This window comes from Gobius niger (genome assembly GCF_951799975.1).
Source record: "Gobius niger genome assembly, chromosome: 5".
NCBI classification, from domain to species: domain Eukaryota; kingdom Metazoa; phylum Chordata; class Actinopteri; order Gobiiformes; family Gobiidae; genus Gobius; species Gobius niger.
In genome coordinates, this window is record NC_136856.1 from 8545290 (window position 1) to 8570808 (window position 25519).

The following is a 25519-nucleotide window of genomic DNA, read 5'->3' on the forward strand; positions in this document are numbered from 1 at the left end:
GCCTACTTTACTTAAGGAAATGTAAATGAGTAAATTTACTAATTACAAACCAATCTGCTGTAAAAAAAGTAAGAATGTTGAAGAAAATGCCTTGTACTCGTATCGGTATTCGGTATCGGCGAGTACTTAAATCAAAGTACTCGTACTTGTATCGGTTTTAGAAAAAGTGGTATCGGTGCCTCCCTAGTCTTGCCCGAGGACACGGCAGTTTGCAGCACTTTGAATCACTGATCTTTAAAACTGTGGACAAAACGACTAAGCCATTTTTAAACTTCATCCTTAATCCCCTGACGCCACTTTTTTTTGGCTTTTGGTGATAAATCCAAGCAAAAACATTTCACAAAGTCTTTGGACCTTTGGCAGAGAAACTTTCCCAAAAGTCAAATTTGTCTCGGTGCCAAATCACAGGGGCCAATTCAGGCCAAAAACTACAGCTGTCGTTTGTCCTCATTTCATCCGAATCTTATTGAATCAAGGCAAATTTCAACGAAAGAGCCGGGGCACATTCACTGTGTCCTCAATAAAACGTGTTTCTGTCGAGTCCTGTGTATAAAGTTCAATGAAAGGATAAGAAAGGTAAGAATCAAATCCGAAAACTTGCTGGTCTGAATCAAAAGATCTCCACCTGTATTTGTTTATCTGTACCTGGATGTCTGAGAATTCTTGGCTGCATCTAAAAAGAGGCAAAGAACAGGAGCTTCTGCCTACTCCTTTTGAGCATCATATCCACGTTATTTATTTAGCTATTTAGCTATTCACCGACGCATGTATCTTTTTTTTGCTTGATTACTGTGCTGAACTCTGTTCCTATGAAGAACTTTGTGGAGCTCAGATGCTCAAATAAAAAAGATGAATTGAATTGAATTGAGCTTCAGCTGCTCCTTTTGCTCGTCAGGACAATCTGACGCCTCCTAATCCAGCGGACGAACAACCAGGAAGTAACATCGTACAATACACGCTCCATGTCCTCCTGCACGTTATTACGAACAGGACAAATATAACCTGAGCAACTGCACAAATGAGGTGTTAAATAAACAATTCTTCACAAACACAGCTGTTCAATTATCACTAATATTCACCAAATCCTGTTGATGTTTGTGCGTGTTTGACCTTGTAGTGACCCAGCGGCTGTAGGAGTGGTCATGGCGCCGTTACTTTCCATCGCAGTGGTCTCTGGGAAGCTCCTGGATCAATTGTTTTATGTTTTATATCTCTCCATCATTATTGAATGAACGTTCAAATCCAGTAGTGACCAGAGGCGACTGTGTGGTTTCTTATAGACGCACAGTGTTTAGTCACAGGTGCTGTCAGTGAAAGGGACCATGGTGTGGAACCGCATCCCAGCAGACATTAGAGACATAGTATTTAAAACAAAACTTAAAGCAGTACTAAGTAACGTGTTTACCTTAATAAATCCTCTCCGTAGTCCCTGTGGGGGTAATACAAGTGTTTATGGGATGATTGGAGGGTCTTTCATCTCCCCCTGGTGTCTCTGGCCAGAAAACCATGTTTGCAACTTGACTGCCACCGGGTCGGAGTCACCAATACACACTAATGGAATCACAAAGAAGAAGCTAACAGGCTAACGGGCAAAGCTAACTTCGGGCTAGCGTCACTTTAACCAGTATTTACAGCCAAGTTTGAGTGAAAACAATTATTTTAATTGTATAATTGGATGAACAATAACCCTCTGTCCCTTCGCCTTTCCTGTCAGCGTAGTATTTACTCTCCAAGATAATAAGTTAAAAAATCGCAAGTTGCTACGACACCTGCAGTTGCGCTTATGGCCTCTAGGGGGAAGAGTTACTTAGTGCTGCTTTAAAGGTTGGCTTATGGGGAACCAGACATGTGACCACTGTCCGTTTTAAGTCTCAGGTTTAATTGTGTGATGATGATCTTTGGTCTTTAATGTTGTGCACTGGTCAGGGACTACAGATGGAAAGTAGCCACTGATTCTGGCAAATTTACATTTACATAACCCACACAAAGTATAGGCGCCATGACCACTCTGAGCCACTGGGTCACTACAAGGTCAAATACGCACAAATATCAACTTTCTTTTCCACATAAAAAGTTGTATAGTGCACCTTTAAGTTTCGCTCTTGTAAAATACAAATAAAGGTGCATCACGTTGCCATAAGTTCATAGATTTCCTACAGTGAAACTTTGTTGTGGCTCTAACGCCGCATGACCTGTTTTATACTTTTAATCCTTAAGGACAATCTCGTATGTTATTGAAACTGTTAATCATTTCACATTTGTGCGGAGATCGGCCGAGTTCGGAAACCTTCAGTTGTAGCAGTTAATGATCATTTATTGTCCCCGCGGGGAAATTCATGTGCAGTGAGTAATAATAAGGACACAAAAGGACAACAACGACCACAGCAGACAGAGCCAAACATTGACAACATACAAAGAACAAACCACGGCCCGTCAACCTCCGTTTAAATGATGTTAAAATCATTCCCTACATTCTTTAAAACCTTCCCTGACAGACCAGCTGTGCACAATAGAAAAGAACAATCACAGTTTTCACTTCATATTCTTTGTGAAGTGGCAGTGGCTTGTGGGATTGTTCTTAGCTCCTTTTTGTGTGGGGTTTGCATGTTCTCCCCGTGTCTGCGTAGGTTTCCTCCGGGTACTCTGGTTTCCCCTACCACAAAAACATGTACAATAGGCCAGGATGAATGATGTGTGTGAGTGAAGGTATGGTGGTGGTGGACAGCGCTTCCGTCAGTCTCCTCCAGGGGAAACTGAAGCTACAAACGTAGCTTAGCCACCACTGAGTGTGGGGTGAACATACAACTGTCCCATGTAAAGTGCTTTGTGACTTTATTTATGAAGGCACTTTATAAATAAAATTCTTCTTCTTCTTCTTAAGCTTCTTCTTCTTCTTAAGCTTCTCCTTTTTCTTAAGCCTCTTCTTCTTCTTAAGCTTTTCCTTCTTCTTAAGCTTCTTCTTCTTCTTCTTCTTCTTCTTAAGCTTTTCCTTCTTCTTCTTCTTCTCCTCGTCCTTCTTCTTCTTCCTCTCCTCTCTCTTCTTAAGCTTCTCCTTCTTCTTAAGCTTTTCCTTCTTCTTCTTCTCCTCCTTCTTCTTCTTCCTCTCCTCTCTCTTCTTAAGCTTCTCCTTTTTCTTAAGCTTCTTCTTCTTCTTCTTCTTCTTCTTAAGCTTCTCCTTCTTCTTAAGCTTCTCTTTCTTCTTAAGCTTCTTCTTCTTCTTCTTCTCCTCCTCCTTCTTCTTCTTCCTCTCCTCTCTCTTCTTAAGCTTCTCCTTCTTCTTCTTCTTCTTCTTCTTAAGCTTTTCCTTCTCCTTCTCCTTCTTCTCCTTCTACTTCTTCTTCTTAAGCTTCTCTCTCTTCTTAAGCTTTTCCTTCTTCTTCTTCTTCTTAAGCTTCTCCTTCTTCTTCTTCTTAAGCTTCTTCTGCTTCTTCTTCTTCTTAAGCTTCTTCTTCTTCTTCTTAAGCTTCTCCCTCTTCTTAAGCTTCTCCCTCTTCTTAAGCTTCTTCTTCTTAAGCTTCTTCTGCTTCTTCTTCCTCTTCTTAAGCTTCTCTTCTTAAGCTTCTCCTTCTTAAGCTTCTCCCTCTTCTTAAGCTTCTCCTTCTTAAGCTTCTTCTGCTTCTTCTTCCTCTTCTTAAGCTTCTCCCTCTTCTTAAGCTTCTCCCTCTTCTTAAGCTTCTCCTTCTTAAGCTTCTCCCTCTTCTTAAGCTTCTCCTTCTTAAGCTTCTCCCTCTTCTTAAGCTTCTCCTTCTTAAGCTTCTTCTGCTTCTTCTTCCTCTTCTTAAGCTTCTCCCTCTTCTTAAGCTTCTCCCTCTTCTTAAGCTTCTCCCTCTTCTTAAGCTTCTCCCTCTTCTTAAGATTCTTCTTCCTCTTAAGACTCTTTTTCTTCTTCTTCTTAAGCTTCTCCTTCTTCTTCTTCTTCTTCTTAAGCTTCTTCTTCTTAAGCTTCTCCTTCTTAAGCTTCTTCCTCTTCTTAAGCTTCTCCCTCTTCTTAAGCTTCTCCCTCTTCTTAAGCTTCTCCTTCTTCTTAAGATTCTTCTTCCTCTTAAGACTCTTTTTCTTCTTCTTCTTAAGCTTCTCCTTCTTCTTCTTCTTCTTCTTAAGCTTCTTCTTCTTCAGCTTGTTTACACTTTATAGATGCAGCTGTTTCACTGACGCTGTATGTAAAAGGTTAGTTTTTGGATCGAGTGGTGTTTCCGTAAACAAATACATAAATCACATGTTCCTTCTGACCTCGTGCCAGTCAGTTTAGTGCTTCTGCTCCGGCCTGGACAAACAAAACCTCTTTTCAAAGCCACTTTCTCCTCCAGGATTGCTGTCGTTCGGGGTGAAGGAGTCGGCCTGGGTCAACAAGGTGTTCACTCTGATCAACGTCCTGGTCCTGCTGTTCGTGATCATCTCCGGGTTTGTCAAAGGAGACGGGGACAACTGGAGGATTTCAGAAGAGTCCCTCATCAACGCAACGATAACTCGGAGGTGAGGCAGCGCTGAAGGACAAGAAGGTCAACCTTTTGTCCTCCAGTTCATGAGTTTAAAACAGGAGAGATGAGTTTGAGTAACTTTTCAACTCACGAAAGCACAAGTATTTTCCCAATACTTTTGGACACACTTTTATTTTATTGTTATGATTATGTTTGTTACATTTTATTATGATTGAATATGATGAAAAAATCAGAACATGTGCAATCCTGAAACGTGCACAACAGCAGAAGGACCAGGGAGGGGTTGAATGTCTCGTTTCCAACACAAAAGACCACAAGTGTCTGTCACTTTCTGTTCCAAAGTTTTGTCCAGACATTCGCGATGTTGTAGATGGAGGGAGCATGGACCTCATGAGGTTCAAAAATGGAAGCGCAATTTGGAGCCACAGCCCCACCTGGGTCGCCTATGCCCAGGGCCGGCCCTGCACAGGACTGATCAATACAGTAGGAGAAGTGGGCGGGGCCTGTGTCTGACACAGCTGCATTAAGTAAATATAGAACAATCTACAGACACATGACAGACTCTGAAAACAGAATATTTGAATACTATTGCTGGGTTTCAGGTGACATCACGGCGTTCTAAAGGCCTATAATATTGTATAGAGGTAAAATTATTTTGTTTTTGAGGACATTTTTGGTCTTGTACAGAGAGATCATGGACCCAGTGACTGATATTAATGTTCACTTAAAGGGACTATAGAGTTTAAAAATGTTTAAATTAAGTTTTTTCCTCCCCTACATGTTCCTCCATGTCCTAATGTGTAGAATGAGCTCAGACCTGTTCACCACAACTGCCTCTAAAATCCTGCACTGTCACTCAGAAACGTGATAATTAACTGTCTCCTGCCTCCACTTAGTGGTGAAGTACAACAGATGGAAACAAACATGGAGTCTTATTATTATATTAGTCCTTCTTTATATCGTTCAAACACCTAAACCGCTGTCCTCTTCAAACCCTTGTGCTTAGACATGACGATGATGATTTCTTTGACACTTTTCATCTCTGCTGTGATTGTATTTTACTTCATTACTATTGTTACTAAAGGGATATTTCAGGATTTTTGACATAGGGCCTCATTTCCTAGTTATCCAGAGTGTTGCTGATTTCTGGAAATATTTTGTTTTGTAATTCATGCAGTTTTTATATTTTAAGAGTTACGTGGTGCAAGGCTAGTGCATGTCAATGGTATCAGCTAGCCTGCATTAAACACAGTGTGACCCGCTCCACAGAGCACCTGAGGCAAATCACTTATAACGCCAGACTAACCATATAAATGTCTGTGTCGATGGAATAATTTTGCATTTAAAATAACTTATATTTGAGCAGCATCACCTTCGTGGTTGTATAAGCTACGCGGCGGTGGAGTGATCTGCGTGAAAATAGTCCCTCAAAATGTGATCATTCATGTGATGCAGGTCAGTTATATTCCAAAAATTATTCTTTTTTTTTTTTTTTATTACTTTGTGTGGTTTTACATTTCAGATGTGTACATTTTTACATTTCTGTTATTACACACAATATTTAGTTTTTTTTTTGTTTTGTTTTGTTTTTTTTCCCCTTGTGTAGCAAATAAAATCAACAAACAAAAGGAGCTATTACATACCTGATAAAGAAAAAAAAAAAAAAAAAAAAATTTCGAATTTTTTTTTACAAAAAAATTAAATAAAAAAAATATATATATATAAAAAAAAAATAATAATATATAAATAAATAAAATACAAAAAGAATACAAAAATACAAAAATAAAAAATAAAAAAGAGTAATTCCTTGTTTTATACTACATCAAAGCTGCCATGTATTTGGAAAAAATGGAATTTTTTCCAAAAATTATTCTATGGACACAGACATTTATATGGTTAGTCTGGTGTTATAAGTGATTTGCCTCAGGTGCTCTGTGGAGCGGGTCACACTGTTTTTAATGCAGGCTAGCTGATACCATAGACATGCACTAGCCTTGCACCACGTAACTCTTCAAATATAAAAACTGCATGAATTACAAAACAAAATATTTCCAGCAATCAGCAACACTCTGGATAATAAGCTTCTTCTTAAGCTTCTTCTTAAGCTTCTCCTTCTTCTTAAGCTTCTTCTTCTTGTCCTTCTTCTTCTTAAGCTCCTTCTTCTTCTTCTTAAGCTTCTTCTCCTTCTTAAGCCTCTTCCTCTTCTTCTCCTTCTTCTTCTTAAGCTTCTCCTTCTTCTTAAGCTCCTTCTTCTTCTTCTTAAGCTCCTTCTTCTTCTTCTTAAGCTTCTTCTCCTTCTTAAGCCTCTTCTTCTCCTTCTTAAGCTTCTTCTTAAGCTTCTCCTTCTTCTTAAGCTTCTCTCTCTTCTTCTTAAGCTTCTTCTACTTCTTAAGCTTGTTTACACTTTATAGATGCAGCTGTTTCACTGATGCACTAGCTGCATTAGCCTAGCGCCACGAAACTCTTCAAACATAAGAACTGCTTGAATTACAAAAAAAATATCTCCAGAAATCAGCAACACTCTGGATAACTAGGAAATGAGGCCGTATGTCAAAAATCCTGAAATATCCCTTTAAATAACCGATGTCCAAAGGTTTATTTATTAACGTTTTGGCAGATCCTTTTTGAACCACAGTGAATGTGCATCATCATCCCATAAACCCCCACGGACAATTTCAAACCCAGAGTTTTCTTAGTGTTGTTCAGTTGTATGTTTTGTCTTGTGACCCTCATAGGAACCTGTCCGGGGCGGTGAATGTGAGCAGTGATTATGGAGTCGGGGGCTTCATGCCTTACGGCTTCAGCGGGACTCTGGCCGGAGCTGCCACCTGTTTCTACGCCTTTGTTGGATTTGACTGCATCGCTACAACAGGCGAGACGAAACCCCCATGTTCCCGCAAAGGCCGAAGCTCGTACTTTCACCTAAATCACCTCTAATCCAAATGTTCCCGCAGGCGAGGAGGTGAAGAACCCGCAGAGGGCCATCCCGATCGGCATCGTGGTGTCGCTGACCGTGTGCTTCCTGGCGTATTTCGGCGTCTCCGCGGCGCTCACCCTCATGATGCCGTACTTCCTGCTGGACGAGAAGAGCCCGCTCCCCATGGCCTTCGAGTACGTGGGCTGGGGACCGGCCAAATACGTGGTGGCTGTGGGCTCCCTCTGCGCCCTGTCCACGAGGTAAGGAGATGAGCCTGCGCGGCGCAAGTCCATTTCAAGCTTTATGTTGTGAATCGAGAGCATAGAAAGAGCTGCCGTGGAGGGAATGGGAAACTAAAACACCCTCAGATGTTGCAGAAGAAATGGTGTCTTCAGTTCAAACCTTTATCCAATGTAGCAGCCAAATTAGAGGTAATGCTTGTAAGATCCGCTCGTAGGGGTTTATAAAAGAGTAACTACGACTGAACTTAAGTTGCCTTAAAGCGAGACACTGCAGATGAATTTTTTTCTTTTTTTAATGTGCAAAATTCCTTACATTCCTTACATTTTCTGTGAAGAAATCGGACAAATTGCGAGAGCCAGGTTTAAATGCATTGATTTTAGTTCCAAGTTTTTTAATAAAATAGATTAATCTGTATTAAAGGAACAGGCCACCGTTTTTACATACTGAGATATGTTCTTACCTTAGCTTTGACGAGTTCTTTAGGACCTGTCTGATCTTCCCCCGTGCCTTCAGTCACGTAAACACAGCGCAGACGGCGTTAGCATTTAGCCTCTCCCTCTCTCCTCTATAGCTCCAAAACTGGTCAAGATAGAAGCTACCAAGCTCTTCCACGTTTTCCCTATTTAAATATGGTTACGTGAAGTGTTCCACTACAAAGTATAATTCACTAAATTAAACAATGTGGATTTTCTAAGCGGATAAAAGGGGGAACTATATTGTAAGGCGTAATAATACCAGGAGTAGTTCGAAATCCGCGCAGTAATCTTCACTTTACTGTGCGGATGCCAAATTACTCCTGGTTTTATTACGCCTTACAATATAGTTCCCCCTTTTATCCGCTTAGAAAATCCACATTGTTTAATTTTGTGTAATTATACTTTGTAGTGTAACACTTCACGTAACCATATTTAAATAGGGAAAACGTGGAAGAGCTTGGTAGCTTCTATCTTGACCAGTTTTGGAGCTATAGAGGAGAGAGGGAGAGGCTAAATGCTAACGCCGTCTGCGCTGTGTTTACGTGACTGAAGGCACGGGGGAAGATCAGACAGGTCCTAAAGAACTCGTCAAAGCTAAGGTAAGAACATATCTCAGTATGTAAAAACGGTGGCCTGTTCCTTTAAAGCAATACACTGCAGAGGAATTTTTTTTCTTTTTTTTAACGTGCAAAAAATGGCAGTAATCCCTTAAATTTTCTGTGAAGAAATCGGACAAATTCCTAGAGCCAGGTTTAAATGTATTGATTTTAATTCCAAGTTTTTGAATAAGATAGATTAATCTGTATGTGTGCCTCTGAAATCCTGCCGGTTACTCTTAAAGGGGCTCGATGCAAGTTCGCCATTTTATACTCACTGCTGCCACCTCAGGTCATACGTGTCACTGCAGCTTCTATATGTGTGCAGGATTTTAGAGGCAGTTGTGGTGAACAGGTCTGGGCTCATTCTACACCATTGTTGGAACATGTAGGGGGAAGAAAATACTGAATTTGAACATTTTTAAACTCCATTGGTCCCTTTAACGCCCACTTTAATCGTGTTCATTTTCTCCAGTTCGACTTTACCCAAATCTAAAAGCTTCTTGACTGAATCTGCTTTTGTGTCACTTTCTTGTTGCTCTTTTGTGGCTCTTTTGATGCGTGTTTGTCACATTTTTTATTTTTTTGTTGTCACTTTTTTCCATAACTTTTTTGTTGCGTTTTCATCCTCGTTGTCGTCACATTTTCGTTTTACGTTTTTTTCAAGAAGCTTTTAGATTTGGGTAAAGCCAAACTGGAGAAAATGTGCTAATCTGTAAATTCAAAATTTTGGGTGTTAAAAACTTTACTAATAGGGTAATGTTGAATCAGTGCAATAATAAAACAACTTAATGTGAGGAATAGGTCATTTATTTGTTTCCAGGTGAGAGAGTTGCATGTTGAGAGAGCAAATGAAAACTGAACTAATATTTTAATAATTCAAAGTCTCCCCTGCAGTGTCTCCCTTTAAGCTATAAAACCAAAGCGCACATTTCATTATGGACATGCCACCTCTTAATTGAAAGCTAAGAAACTTCCTGAATTCAGTCTAACTACTGAATTCACCAGCACTAACTAGGACATGATTTGGGACAGCTACTTAGATTGTAGTAATGTTGCATAAAATCAAACGATGTGACTTTCTGATTGGATAATTGTTTTGGGTAACACTTTACATTACGGGCCGGTAAGTCCTTGGTACTTACAGTGGTTATTCTAGATACTTATGGTGGTACTTACAGTGGTGCTTATGGTGGTACTTACAGTGGTAAATCTAGGTACTTATTGTGGTACTTAAAGGATACTATAGTGAGAATTACAAGGTATGTACTTCTAGAAACAGTGGAAACTCTTAGTAATGAAGGTTGTACTTCTTGTTTTCCCTAATGCTGTTTTATGTTGTTTTATAGTCACACAATCCTAGAAATTACTTCTGTGTGTAGAAGTACCTCATTTACTACCTATGAATTGCTGCTGTTGTATCCTTGAATTACCAGTAAGTACCATAGTAAATAGAAGTGCAACCTTCATTACTGAGAGTTACCCCTGTATCTCTTAGTAATGAGAGATACAGTGGTAACTCTGTGACTCCCTAACCCTATCCCCAATTACTAGTAATTACCACTTTTAGTGCCACAATAAGTACCACTGTCATTACTAGTAATTACCACTGTAAGTATCATGAACTTACCGGCCCGTAATGAAACGGTTACCTTGTTTTGAAAACCAAAACTTAAAAATGTAACCATAACACAGCACTTTTACATCAATTAAATCTCTTTGTAATCGTTATCAGTAAAACCGATATTTGATTTGAACATATTTACCTCATATCTGGAGACATAGATCAAGTCATACTTATAAATATTTTTAGAGGAAAAAGCATTGGATCTAAAGAAACACTGAGCACCTTCTAATGCCAGATCTGAGGGGACCTTTTCTCTGTTTGATTGATTCATTTTGCTCATTGGAAATCTCCGGGTGCTTAGCTTGACTCTTCATGTGTCTACATTTGCATGTCCAATAGGGATGGGCGGATCGATACCACAGTTTCGATATATCGATGCCAAACGGCTACTTTTTAAGTATCGATATTGGGCAAAAAGTATCGATACTAATTTGCATATGTAAAAAGTAGGCGTCGCAGCAATTTTAGACATAAAAGGACAATTTACATCTTTGTTCTGAGCCAAAACAGAACACATTAACAGTAATATCATTTTAATGTACCTATTAATTATATAAAATAACCAGTTGTAGAAATGTATATTGATTGAAATACATTCACCCATATAAAAATGAACAGTATCGGTATTGGTATCGAGAAAAATGACCCCAAAAGTATCGGTATTGTATCGATTCCAAAAAATGTGGTATCGCCCATCCCTAATGTCCAATCACTTCAATGTACAGACGATGATGCTGTTTGAGGGTGTCTTTCAATTGTGTTTCTTCCTTGAATGTTTTATAAAGGTTTTACAGGCTCACAAACAAACCAATAAACCATCTAAACACAGCACGAAATCCAGCCACATCTTAAAGCGCTAAAATGCTAACGAGCGATTAGCAACTGTGATTAGCTAACATAACACAGCACATAAATTCTCCTGGCGACTGAAAGATGCCGAGTAAATGTTTGAAACTTCCAGTGTGTGTGGAGGCGCTGCTGGACAAAAGGGCAATTTACTTTAAATACGTAATTTCACACTTTTAGAGACATTTTCTGCCAACTTTTAAGTCCATGGAAAGCTGTCTGTTAGCCCCCAGTATAGATACAGACGGCATCGCGACATAGAAGGAAATTTTCACTCTTTCTAGCCATTTTCTGGTGGAATATGAACTTATCACGTACAAATAAAGTCAAGTGTAAATCAGGCCCATATGGATGTTTTCTCACAGCAGATTGTTCAGTAGAAGTGGGAAAAAAACGGCAGTCGTAGCTAGCATTAGCACGATACTAAGATGTAGCATTAGGTTAGCATTCTCCGTTTTTTATATATTTATGGGCTGATGAACCACTCTGCTCCTGCCCATGTCTTTGTATCTTTATTTAGTAGAAAACTATGTTCATAATTCAGAATTTGTTAGAGTAGTTTTTGAATAATTAGAGAAATTTTTCTCCCAATATTTTTCCTCCTTAACATCACCATAAATGGGCGATTCCAGAGATGCCGTCTGTACCGTTTTTCCATACTGAGATATGTTGTTACCTGAGCTTAGACGAGTTGATGCGTACCTGTCTGGTCTTTGTGCCCGTGGAAGAGCGTGGTCGCTTCTAACTTCATCCCGTTTGAAGCTATAGAAATACACTGGGAGACAGTGCTTAATTTGTAAATTAGTATTTTCAGGAACACTTTTGGTCTGATGTGATGGATTGGGGGAACAGGCCAAAACATTTGCCGGAACACTCTCATTAGACACCATTATATCAGATACATTTTTTGCCGGATCCTCCAAAATGTTTCCCGGATCCATTACCCTGAAAAAAATTGAATTGGGGGAATGCGTTCCCCCAAACGGTGGATCAAATTAAGCACTGCTGGGAGAGGTCAAATGCTAACAACATCTTTGGTTGTTTTGCGTGACTGAGTGCACACACAAAGACCAGACAGGTACACATCAACTCGTCTAAGCTCAGGTAAGAACATGTCTTAGTATGTAGAAACAGTGGACTGTTCTTAAAGGAATAGGCGCAGACGGCGTTAGCATTTAGCCTCTCCCTCTCTCCTCTATAGCTCCAAAACAGGTCAAGATAGAAGCTACCAAGCTCTTCCACGTTTTCCCTATTTAAATATGGTTACGTGAAGTGTTCCACTACAAAGTATAATTACACAAAATTAAACAATGTGGATTTTCTAAGCGGATAAAAGGGGGAACTATATTGTAAGGCGTAATAATACCAGGAGTAGTTTGGAATCTGCGCAGTAAAGTGAAGATTAGTGTGCGGATTTCGAACTACTCCTGGTATTATTACGCCTTACAATACAGTTCCCCCTTTTATCCGCTTAGAAAATCCACATTGTTTAATATATTTTTCCTCCTGAACTGTTTTCAAACATGACCATATATGGACGATTCCAGAGATGCCGTCTGTACCGTTTTTCCATACTGTGATATGTTCTTACCTGAGCTTAGACGAGTTGATTCGTACCTCTCTGGTCTTTGTGCCTGTGGAAGAGCGTGCACTGCAAAAAGTAAATATCAAGCATTGGCTTAAATGACTGGAATTGAGGAAATGTATCTTGTTTTGAGCGGTTTTCACTCATTTAGACACTTTTCCTGATTGGACCGAGTTTACTTTGCTTGTTTGAGGACATTTCAGACCAGTTCTAGGGTAAATCTCGCTTGAAATAAGAAAGTAAAATTGCCAATGAGATAAGACCAATTTTCTTTCCCCATTGGCAAAGAAAATGACCTGAAATAAGGACGAAATGTATCGAAACGAGTCAGAAACATCTCAGAACAAGTGAAATAATCTAGGACAAATGCCCAAGAACATCTTAGCCAGTCAAAACAACAACAAATTTGATTATTATGCTCAAATTGAGATGTTTGTACTCGTCTAGTTAATTACTTTTTGCAGTGTGGTCGCTTCTAACTTCATCCCGTTTGAAGCTATAGAAATACATTGGGAGAGGCCAAATGCTAACAACATATTTGGTCGTTTTGCGTGACTGAGTGCACACACAAAGACCAGACAGGTACGCATCACCTCGTCGAAGCTCAGGTAAGAACATGTCTCGGTATGTAAAAACAGTGGACTGTTCTTAAAAAAAAATCACAACTTTTCATTGCAACTTCTGGAAAAATGGCCCATGAAATCCTGGAGGGACCGAACAGTAGAAAGTTAAGTAAGTAATGAAACAGTACGTCACTAATAGTACAGGCCTACGTCCAAAGTGTCCTTATCAAATTTGCCCTGATTCGATAACTCCTGGTGTTTTGTTTACCTCAGCTGCTGAACGCCGCTCCAGGCTGCGCCCCTTGGCAGGTTTCTAAACTCTTGTGAAATCGCGCGAATCAACTGTTTGTTTTGCACTGAGCAGCAGTGACTTACAGCTGCACAATATTCCCCCAGCGACTCCACGCCCTCCTCGCTCAACAAGCAGAGCATTTCACAAATACAAAAATGCCTTGAGTGAGAGTGAAAAACACGCACAAAACAGGTGAGGAATACTGAGCCAGGAGGATTACGTAACGAGGCACTTATTCAACGAGTGCAACCGGATTATTATGTGTTAATGTGCCGACCCTGGAGTTTAGACATCCAGGAAAACAGTCTATGTGGTTCTTATGATTCTTATGATCTTATAGCCTTTATACTTCCTCTTGCCTCACTAGGTAAAAATGTGAAAAAAATATGACAGGGTGTTAGTTTAAAGCCTCAAGGTTAAGAAAATATGCAGAAGTTTTATAGTTGTGGTTTGAAAAGTAGGGATTACAACGTAAGTCTGTGGGCCACTATGCAAATGAATGGGACCCCAAACATCTGAGTGACTTTGTGACAGAAAGTTGGCCCTAAAAGTGTTCAAATATATAAAAAGTTATAATATTTTTATATGCATGATAAGAGGAGAGCTACACCTTCAATATAAAAGAAAAAGTGAAAAAAAAAAAAAAAAAATCCTTTATTTTTTTTATAGCTTACAAACACATGTTTGTGTTGAAGAGTTTTTTTTTTTACTAAAATTGCTGCTACATAAACAAATTTTAACTTAGAAACAAATCCTTCGGGGCATCTTACACAGACATCAGGCCACATCAGCCAGACCAGAAGTTTCCCATTTTGCCTTTAACATTTTAAAAATATTTAACTTTTTGTGGTTTTGGAACATGGACTATAGCAGGGGTGTCCAAACTTTTTTCCTGTGGGGCCACATACTGAAGATCGGTGGTTAGTGCCGCAAAACCTTTGAACCTTTAAATTGTGCCCCACACCTTTATTTCTGCTCAAAACCTTCATGCAGCTCTGTCTCACAGTAAAAGGTTAGTTGTTTGGTTAGAATTGTGTAGAATTATTACATTTCAAATAAAAAGGACTATCTCTGATGATGTGTCCCGATTCAGCAAGAAGCTGAGGGCCACCAAAAATTGGTCTGAGGGCCGCATTTGGCCCCCGGGCCGCACTTTGGACACCCCTGGACTATAGTAACTAAGCGATAGAGAGTTGGCGATTAAAGGGTTGAAAGAAAATTAAAGTTATAATATGTTATATGTATGAAAAGAGGAGAGTCAGATCTTCAAAAGAAAAAAAAAGTTTTGAAAAATATATTTATATAATTTTTTTTATAGGTTCTTAAAGTTTCAATCAGGGACGTTAAAGAGGGGGTATTCTGCTTTTTTCAATCCCATAGCACCAGTCTATATCACACTACAATGATGACCAAACCTTCTGTTGGTCTGTAAATGCAGTAAATTAGAATAACTGCCTTGTATAAAATGTCTCTCTCAAAATGGCTGTAGTGAATGTCTTGAAATAGGCCTCTGTCTCTTTAAGAACCTCTGAGCCTTTCCGACACGCCCCCTCCACACGCTGTCTGTGGCATCAGTGGGGAGGGGGTTCTGCTGAGGAGCAGTGGTTGGTTACTCGGCTGGTGACGAAAGCTCGGAGGCGTCTCCAGGAGGTGGGGGCGTTCCTAGGAGGACTCAGGCAAACCCAGAGCCGTGGGAAGATATTTTAGCTAGGGGGTGCTGAGGGACAAAATGTTCCCCCAAAACGCTTTTTCTGCGCGTATTTCCTATTTATTAACCTCTTAACTCCCGCCTGAACCAAGAGGATCTTTTTCCTCACGTCATCAGATTGTTTTTCCATCATTTTTTTGTGGGTGTTCAATTCATTTTTGTAACTTTTTTGTCACATTTTTTCGTCCATTTTTTGTCACATTTTTATCACATTTTTGTAGTAATTTTTTTTGTCACATTTGTCATTTTTTTTCGTCAAATTTTTGTCATTTTTTCATCAAATTTTCGTCACTTTTTTGTCACATTTCCATCATTGTTTTCGTCTCAGTTTTGTCGCTATTTTCACACCTTTTTTTCCAGAAGCTTTTGGACTGGGGGTAAAACTGGAGAAAATGTGCTCGGTTCTGGTGGGAGTTAAGGGGTTAATATTGCCTGCTGTTCCCAAACCATCCAACAGGGGGTGCTGCAGCGCCCTCAGCACCCTGGGTTCCCACGGCCTTGGGCAAAACCTATCCCTAAAATGGCCGCATCAGAGTTTTTACAGATTACTCAAAAATACGTGAATGTGCCAAGGCAACACTTCAGGCATGTTTTTAATGAGGGAATGACATAATAACATGATGTAAAGCTTGAAAAAGTCAATTTTGCATAACACCCCCCCTTTAACTGAACTTTGTAGGTGTGATTAAGGGTTAAGAGGCTACGCTGGTGTCTCACAATTAATCGATAATCGTTTGATAAAGCCACCAGTTAATCGATTAATTGTGCATCCCTTGACTCACACTAATCTAGCCAAATTATTCACTTGCAAATGGCTTTTCAGAAAGAGTCGGACCCAAAGAGCATTCCCACCATTTAATCCTGAAGTGAATGATCTTTGGCCTAATCCGCTCTGCTCGTTATGTAGACACTGCGTTTACAAACATTCAAGGAAGAAACGCTTTGCCCTGTTGTGTTTTCTGTGTGTGGTGCGTCGGGACTAACGTGCTGTGGCCTGTGCATGTGTCTCCTGCTGCAGTCTGCTGGGCTCCATTTTCCCTATGCCGCGTGTAATCTATGCTATGGCTGAGGACGGGGTGCTTTTCAAAGCCCTAGCCCGAATCAATCCCAAAACGAAGACCCCGCTCATTGCCACGATGAGCTCCGGCGTCGTCGCAGGTGAGGACGGGGACTTCTGCTAATGTGACAAAATGGTGGGACAGATGGTGTTTGGTTTTGTGTCGAGGATGATCTGAGGTGGAGGTTCTGGATTTGGCCCAAAGTGCGGATGGACTTGGTGTCGTTTCCGAAAGCAGGTTTAGACTCAACTCAGGGTTCAAGTGTCAGAGCTCTGTGACTGGTTAAACACTTAAAGGTTTCCACTGTGCATCAAAAAGCATTAGAAGTCCTTAAATGAATTGTATTACTCTATAAGTTCATTGTAAATATCATAATTATGGTCTAAAACATATTCAATTGAGATCTTGGCTGAAATTGACCGTGTTATTTGCTCAAAAGTTGCCCGTTATGTCCAATTCACTTTCCTTTGTTTGATCAAATGATGCAATTCTTAAGAAATTAAAGCAGTACAAAGTAGCATGTTTACCTTAATAAATCCTTTCCATAGTCCCTGTGGGGGTAATACAAGTGTTTATGGATGACTGGAGGGTCTTTCATCTCCCCCTGGTGTCTCTGGCCAGAAAACCATGCTTGCAACTTAGCTGCCACCGAACCGGAGCGACCAGTGCACTAATAGAATCACGAAGAAGAAGCTAACAGGCTAACGGGCAAAGCTAACAGCGGGTTAGCGTCACTTTAAACAGTATTTACAGCCAAGTTTGAGTGAAAAAAATTATTTCCATTGTATAATTGGATGTACAATATCCCTCTCTCCCTTCGCCTTTTCTGTCAGCGTAGTATTTACTCTCCAAAACAATTAAGTTAAAAAATCGCAACTTGCTACGACACCTGCAGTTGCGCTTATGACCTCTAGGGGCACGAGTGACTTAGCACTGCTTTAAATATGTGCCATTTCTCTCTGCGTTTGTGTAGCAGTATTTGTGCATTATAAAGGCAAACTACACAGCAAAAGGAATCAATAAACATACAACTTACAACATAAAACCTTTAGTCTCCTGTTGTGATACATAGATGGTGTTTTTGAGGTTTGGCCCCTGCCTGGTCTTTTGATGAGGAATAAAATGGTCTCTTCAAGTAAACTTACTCACCCCTGATCTACAGAAGAGCAAAATAAATTATTTTCATCACTATGTAAAACTTGTGGCGATTTTAGGAAATGAAGTGATGGTGCTGCTGCTGATTGACTAAATTTAAGACTAATTTAGTCGACTTTGCATTGATAATATTAATTATAATCATATTTAATCTTGTTCCTCTGCTTCATGGAGCTGCTCCACATGAACAAAGCTCAGAGCTGATCCTTTGGCAGAGAATTTACATGATCTGAGGCTCTTTCAGACGCTCAATAGAAGTTTGGATGATTTTAGTCTCTCCTTTTCATTTTTATTTAGTCTTATTTTAGTCGACTAAAATATCTGGACATTTTAGTCATAGTTTTAGTCTCATGAAAAACTTTTAATTTAGTTTTTGTCCAATTTTAGTCATCAAAAATATCACTTTGACTAAAGTTAAGACTAAATATTTTAGTCGACGAAATTAACACTGGACTAAACCAGGACTAAAACAGATCTAAACCAGTTCTAAACAAGGTCTGAGTTGACACTGGGAAAAAATATGTAAAATTATGTTAAGCCTTTTTTTTTCCGTACATTTTTTCATTAAGAAGTTACTCCTGCAAGTTCAAATAATAAATAAATACATGAAATAAAAAACATTAATGTATCCCTTCATTGTAGAGTGAGAGAAATCAGACAGAAATACACTAGATGTTGGGCCTGAAAGGTTTTTTGCCCCGGGGCCCATTTTACTTAAATCCGGCCCTGGTCATACTTTGATACAGGTTCCTTTGCTAATGTTGGCTCTGTTATGGCCGTCTTCAAAACAAACAAACAAAAAATGGTCTATGATCCACAAACTAAACCTTCCCTGAGCTCTGCCTTCATTCTTAAACTCCTGAGTTGTTTAAACCTGCTTTTCCGGACCCCAGAGTGACTGCGTTTGTGTGTTAACCTGACGTTCTCTCCTCCAGCCTGTTGGGCTCCATGTTCCCGCTGCCCCGTATACTGTTCGCCATGGCGCGGGACGGTATTCTGTTCAAATTTATGTCCAAAGTGAGTAAGCGCCAGTCGCCGGTAGCGGCCACGATGATGGCGGGTACCACAGCGGGTAAGCTTGAACCTGAGGGGCCCGTCACCGCCCCCTTGTGGTGAACGGTGGATCTGTCTGCGTTTTGGTGGAGGCTGCATGAAAAAGATCTGTGTCTCATCATGTGCATGTTTTTGATTTAATCATCTGTGTGGTGGAAACGTCTTCGACTCAAACATCCCAGTCCAGTTGACGACTTTCGAAGCTTTGATTGTGATGCAAAGCTCAGAGTGCCTTCATTTCAGACTTTAAAGTAAAGTCAGGCTGGTTGTGGCGACTCTTCTTCTGCGTCAATAAACTTCACTGAGGCTAAAATGATGGAGTTTTGACTGACGTACAATCATGTTGAATTAGAAATAAAACCTAAATAAGTGTTGTTGTATTAAAAACAAACAAACATATTAAGTCAGAAATGAAGGTATACTTTGGTGCAATATTGTGTTGATACATCACATACAAGTAACCACTGACGACACAGCCAGGGCCGGACCGGGACTGAAAAACAGCCCTGGACTCTGACCAGCCAGGCCCAAATTAGCGTAATTGTGCATGCTAGGCTAGTGCAAGGCTAGTGCATTTCTATGGTATCAGCTAGCCTGCATTAAAAACAGTGTGACCCGCTCCACAGAGCACCTGAGGCAAATCACTTATAACACCAGACTGTTTTTAATGCAGGTTAGCGGATACCATAGAAATGCGCTAGCCTTGCATTAGCCTAGCGCCACGAAACTCTTCAAACAAAAGAACTGCATGAATTACAAAAAAAAATATCTCCAGAAATCAACAACACTCTGGATAACGAGGAAATGAGGTCCTATGTCAAAGATCCCGAAATATCCCTTTAAATTCTCATTTCTGAAATAAAAATGATCTAAACAATTTGAATAACATTGAAATAAAATGTCAAAACGATTGATTCATTGATCTGTAAATGAGTATTTTCAGGAGCACGTTTGGTTTGATGTGATGGATTCGGGGAACTGGCCAAAACATTTGCCGGAGACTCTCATTAAACACCATTATATCAGATTTTTTTTTTTGCCGGATCCACCTCAATATTTCCCGGATCCTTTAACCTAAAAAAACTGAACGGGGAATCACATTATGCCCTGCTGCTTTGTAAACAGACAACCTCATGTCTGAAAAACAGCCCTGGACTCTGACCAGCCAGGCCCAAATTTGCATAAATACGTACTTCTAAAAACACATATTTTAACCTCTTACCCCCCACCTTAACAAAGCGCATTTTCTCCAGTTCGGCTTTACCCAAATCCAAAAGCCTCTAGACTGGAGAGCCTCATTCGAAAGCTAAGACCTCGCGTTTTTGTCACTTTTTTGTGGTGTTTTTGTTTTTCAATGCTTTGTTGTTGGGTTTTTGTCACTTTTTTGTCATTTATTTGTTGCTTTTCCGGCACATTTTTGTTCCGTTTTCATCCCTGTTTCGTCGCGATTATGATGCTTTTCTTTTAAGCTCTTAGATTTGGATAAAGCTTGGTTAAATCAGGGGGTAAGGAGAAAATTGAGAGGCCAGACCAGCGGCCCGAGAGCCGGTGGCCCTTCTGTGCTCTTCCAGAATGCACATATAGCCAGTCCGCCCCTGCTAACAGCTGCAAAGATGGCGGATCTCCATGGAAACTGTGGAATTTCCCGACTCTATAGATGTATTTGTTTGTTATATTCAACATTTGCTACAATCTTACCACCAAATAGTACAGGCACATATTCAAACACAACTGTGAAGCTTTTTCTGCTGTTTGTGAATCTGGCGAATGTGATCTGGGTCATTCTGGTGTTGGAGACGCCTTTGTGTCTTTGGTTTAAAACATGAAGCATGTTGTAAAGTTCCTCTGTGTAAAAGATCAGGGTTCCCTCATTGTGTGCAGCTTGGTATTCGCACACTCCCTGCACACTCCCTTTATGTAACACTGAGCTGTTACACGTTTGACCAGTTGTTTTTGTGCCGTCACTTAAAGGCCACAATAACTTCCTCTCATTACAAAACCTGCCCCTGTCAGTACTGTTGGTGTAAAAAGACAAAAGCAGAGATTAGTCCATTTTATCTGCAAGTTTCATTCAGTAAGTGGGAACCCTGATTTTATGCATAAGATCTTCATCAAACACATTCACTATTTTACTTTATTAAATGTTTGTTTTGCTCAGTCTGATCAGTGCTGTATTAACTGTTCCCTCTCGCCGTAGCCATCATGGCGTTCCTGTTCGACCTCAAAGCCCTGGTGGATATGATGTCCATCGGGACGCTGCTGGCCTACTCCCTGGTGGCCGTCTGTGTGCTCATCCTCAGGTATTTGGGCAATTTGTGGAAAAATAAGAGGAGGCATCATTAAGGCTACAGATTATTTAACCCTAGAACACTATCGCTCAAATTAAAAACATCATCACTAACGCCAGTGATTTTTACCCGAGATAATACAACTTGTCATCAAAATCTATCAAAACATGTCAAAACATGACACATTTGAGTCGTGTTCTTTTACATTAAACTGTGACTTATAAAATGAAAGAAAAGCATCATGAGAGGACCAGATAAAAATGCTCCAAAATTACTGGAAAATTATAACCTGGCTAACACCAGGCTGCTGTGTGCGCTCGAATCATTTCGAACTGCACAGCAGCCTGGGGACCATGGCCCAAATTTTCGCATGGATTTGGGAACCAATCACAGAACGAGGAGGGCCGGCAAGACGATGACGAGCTATTCGATATACGGAAGCTTGCAGTTTATTTACGGATAAAAAAAAAAAGTTTATTTATGGATCCAACATGACAGCAGCAGACACAATGGTATTTTTCGATCAAGCTTTAGACCTTGTTCTAAATAGTTTAGCTCGAAAGTTTACAGCGGGTACGTCATACGTCATCTCATACGATGATATGATTGGCTATGGCTACGTGCAGACGCATGATAGACAATTTTTCTTTCCGTATTGCCCAATACACGACTATGGACGATCGAAAACCATACCTCTCCTACGAGAAAATGAATTGGTGGTGCCCAGACTAAATATCACTTGTGATTTTAGTCTGGTGTTAGCCAGGCTAGGAAAATTAGGAATGTGGGAACAAAAAATAAAATAATGAAAATGGAAACTTGGTTTTTGGTTCATCCGTTCCTGGTGAAAGCTCGGTGTGCTTGGCACAAACAGCCGCATGTGAGAGAAACAAAATATGTCATATTGGGTATAAATGACCAGCTGACTAAAATAACTATGTGTTCCTCACTTGAGGCCAGAGACACCGAACTCAGCAAAGCTGTCGTTGAAGTCGCAAAATAAATGTGGCAGCTCTGAATATCAACCTAGAAAGGGGCAAGAGCCTGATTAAATTAACCCTGCCCGACCTTCTATCAGTATCGCTGGGTGAAAATCACCCAAACATGTGTATGTAGGAAAAGTGTGTTTGGATCAGGAAATCATCCCCAAGACAGTGCTGAAGCTCAGAGACCCAGGACACTCAGATAAACCATCATAATGAAAATCACATTAATGTTTTTGCTCGGGTGAAAAACCCCTGGTTATAGTGTTCTAGGGTCTGAAAGGCTAATTTTAAATCCCTTTACAATGTTGTCTGCAAAACATTCAAGCACATGTTTTAATACAGTAAAATCAACTATAAAGAAACAAATTAGTGTAATAACGTGGCTAAATAAGATCGTTTTATTGCAATTAATTGTGCAATAACAAAAACATCTTCTCCTGACCTGGAGTAATCTTCTGAAGTATTTATTTGCGTCCTCTTTCGCCTCCCCTCCCTCCCGCCCGCCCGCCTGCTTCCCTGCGTTGCCGCTGATGTAACTGCGCTGAATGCACCTTTTGTGCGACTCTAAATCTGCACTGAGTGATCGAGTGATTGTTTGCACAAGTTTCCGCGCACGCTTAAAAACTGAGACCTTTGCTCAGCCGCGCTAATGGCACTGAGCTCTATTTACGGCCCATCGGGAGAGTAAACATGTTTTCAGACAGAAAGTGCTTCCTGTTTCCAAAATAGGGGATTGGCCAATGTGTCGCAGAGATTACATAGAAAACAGATTGTGTGTTTGAAGATTGATTGTTTTTTTTATGAATAAATACATTGTGAGAGGAATTAAAGACTGAGAACATTTGGGAGAATATCTAAACCTAAAATCTTTCCCTTCGGCCCTTTCTCCTCAGGTACCAGCCGGACGGGGTGTTGGAGCGGAGGTCGGGTCCCGGGGAGAGGGACTTCCTGTCAGAGTCGGACCTCACTGAGTCCGAGTCCCACCTGAACATGTTAAAGGGGGCGGGGTCCAGCCTGCAGGCCGCCCTGCAGCCCCCCACCGCCCCGACGGAGCAGTCCTCCTCCGTGGTCAACATGTCTGTGGGACTTCTGGGTCAGTCACGATTTCACTGTGTTTTGTTCACATATGTCTTTATTATCTTACCCCCACTTTAACCGAGCGCTTTTCTCCAGTTTTACCCAAATCTAAAGCTTCAGGACTGGAGCTTACAGCCGATAGGCCAGTGATCTAAACACACTTTTTTGTTACGTTTTTGTCACATTTTTGCAGCATTTTTGTGACTTTTTTGTTACGTTTATGTCAATTTTTTCATTTCTTTTTTCACATTTTTGTTGCATTTTCATCTTTTAAGTCTCATTTTTGTCGCTATTTAGATGCTTGTTTTTCAAGACCTTCAAGATTTGACCAAAGGTTAAGAGGTTTACCTTCTTCTTCCTTGTTGTTGCCATCACTGTTTAAAAGTTGTTTTTTTTCCATCACATTTTTTCAAATTTTTGCTGCATTTGTGCAAAATTTTGGTCAGTTTTTTGCTACATTTTTTGTCACTTTTTCGTCAAATTTTTGTCACTTTTTTGTCACATAGACCAGAATTGCGCCTCATTTGAAAGCTAAGACCGACCAAATGGATCATAACTTTTTTTGCGTTGTCGCCGCTGTTTTGTGACCTTCTGGCTGTTCTTTTGTGGCTTTTCAGGCATGTTTTTGTCGCTCTTTTGTTGTATTGTCATCCTCGTTTTTGTGGCTGTTTTAACACTTTGTTCAAGAAGCTTTTAGAGTTGGTTAATGCCGGACTGGAGAAAATGTGCTCGGCTCAGGCGTGGGTAAGTGGCCATGGGCAGGAACACTCTTCTCTATGGTCCTTATGGAGCTGACATTGCTGTAACACCGCCCCCTGGTGGCCAGAGGCGACTCCAAGAGACACTTGGAGGCATTGATTCTAATGAAACTTCAAACGTCCCAAGAACGGCTTAAAAACCTGGCTCCAAAAAGTTTTGCTTTTTCTAAAAATCGCTATGACCCATGTGACCACACTGTGAAATATTTATAATAATATTATGTGGGACGACCGAAGCGCAGCAGCCAATGAGAACAGAGCAGATGTGACGACAGAAACAGCGACAAGAAAGTTGTATCATTCGGACATTAACAATGGCGCTCCTGTCACACGGAGTTCAGTAAATGACTTCTGTCGTTTATGTCAGAAAAACTTAAGAACACAAGCAAACCGGAGCATTACGTGAAGTGGTTGCTTGTGTTGAAAAACTACAAAACAAAGGCGCAACAACGTGACACCCGTTCAGGGAGCTGCTCTGATTGGTCGGTAGGCTCCATATCGCTGCGTCACTTCCTTTGAAAGCGCGAGTGTTGCCAGACCCTCTTCTGTAAAGAAGCGGAGTCTGGTTGGCGAGACTACATTTTCAGTGACTGTCTCCAGAGCAGTGTTTATTTTGACAACATATTTTAATTTAGTTTTAGTCTTAGTCTTTTGATGAACATGTATTTCAATTTTAGTCTAGTTTTATTCAAAAAAAATCTTCAATTTTAGTCTAGTTTTAGTCGACTAAAATTGCAAGTAAGTTTAGTCGACTAAATTTAATACTAATTTAGTCGACTTTGCATTGATAATATTCATTATAATCATATTTAATCTTGTTCCTCTGCTTCATGGAGCTGCTCCACATGAACAAAGCTCAGAGCTGATCCTTTGGCAGAGAATTTACATGATCTGAGGCTCTTTCAGACGCTCAATAGAAGTTTGGATGATTTTAGTCTCTCCTTTTCATTTTTATTTAGTCTTATTTTAGTCGACTAAAATATCTGGACATTTTAGTCACAGTTTTAGTCTCATGAAAAACTTTTAATTTAGTTTTAGTCGGCAAAAATATCACTTTGACTAAAATTAAGACCAAATATTTTAGTCGACAAAATGAACACTGCCCCAGAGCCTGTCAATCAAGCTCTGGAGCTCTGTGGAGGCACCGCCCGAGGAGATAGAGCAGCCATTAAGGTTCACACATGACCTGGGACCCTTTACATGAATGGGGGCTGAATGAAACCCGCTCATCTTTATTATATTATATCTGTGGTAAGAGGTTAAAGGCTCGGCTAAGTCCCGCCCACCACCTACAATGTTTACAAACAAAGAAAGAGTTCATAGCCTGTCGTGCAGTTTCCAGCTCAATCAGGGAGCTGTATTTCCCTCACATTGTTAGAAACTGCCTTGATCATGGTGTAAATGCCTCTTCCTTTGCTCCTCAGTGCTGCTGGTGTGTGCGATGAGTTACCTGACCACGTACCACGTCAGAGACATCGTGTACCTGGAGGTGTGGGTCCTGGTGCTGCTGGCCGTCCTCCTCCTGCTCTTCAGCCTCTGTGTGCTGATGATCTACAGGCAGCCCCAGACCAGCAAGAAGGTCTCGTTCATGGTGCGTGAACCGGAGAGGACACTTCAGCCTTGCAGTTTAAGTTCTGTTCACTAATGTGGCCGTTTCCTGCACAGGTTCCTCTGCTGCCCTTCCTGCCCATCGTCAGTGTCTTTGTGAACATTTATCTCATGGTTCAGCTCAGCGGAGACACCTGGATCCGCTTCTCTGTGTGGATGGCTGTGGGTGAGTGACCGAGGAATCCTGAATCTGTTAAAAACTACACAATTAGAAATGCACCGATCCAGCGTTTTGGCTTCCTAT

At 40.5% G+C, this 25519-nt stretch overlaps 1 protein-coding gene across 1 annotated transcript in view; it reads left to right on the forward strand.

Annotated features, from left to right (window-relative positions):
* Positions 1-25519, forward strand: part of slc7a2 (solute carrier family 7 member 2) — a gene marked incomplete at its 3' end in the record, with an annotated part of 52093 nt that overhangs the window by 24830 nt on the left and 1744 nt on the right. The window contains exons 4-13 of the mRNA XM_079557032.1: positions 4308-4473; positions 7175-7311; positions 7394-7616; positions 16311-16450; positions 18252-18399; positions 18441-18577; positions 20756-20858; positions 22726-22925; positions 25092-25258; positions 25333-25441. Of these exons, the coding sequence (XP_079413158.1) occupies positions 4308-4473; positions 7175-7311; positions 7394-7616; positions 16311-16450; positions 18252-18399; positions 18441-18577; positions 20756-20858; positions 22726-22925; positions 25092-25258; positions 25333-25441 (1530 nt within the window). The remainder of the gene's footprint in view (positions 1-4307; positions 4474-7174; positions 7312-7393; positions 7617-16310; positions 16451-18251; positions 18400-18440; positions 18578-20755; positions 20859-22725; positions 22926-25091; positions 25259-25332; positions 25442-25519) is intronic.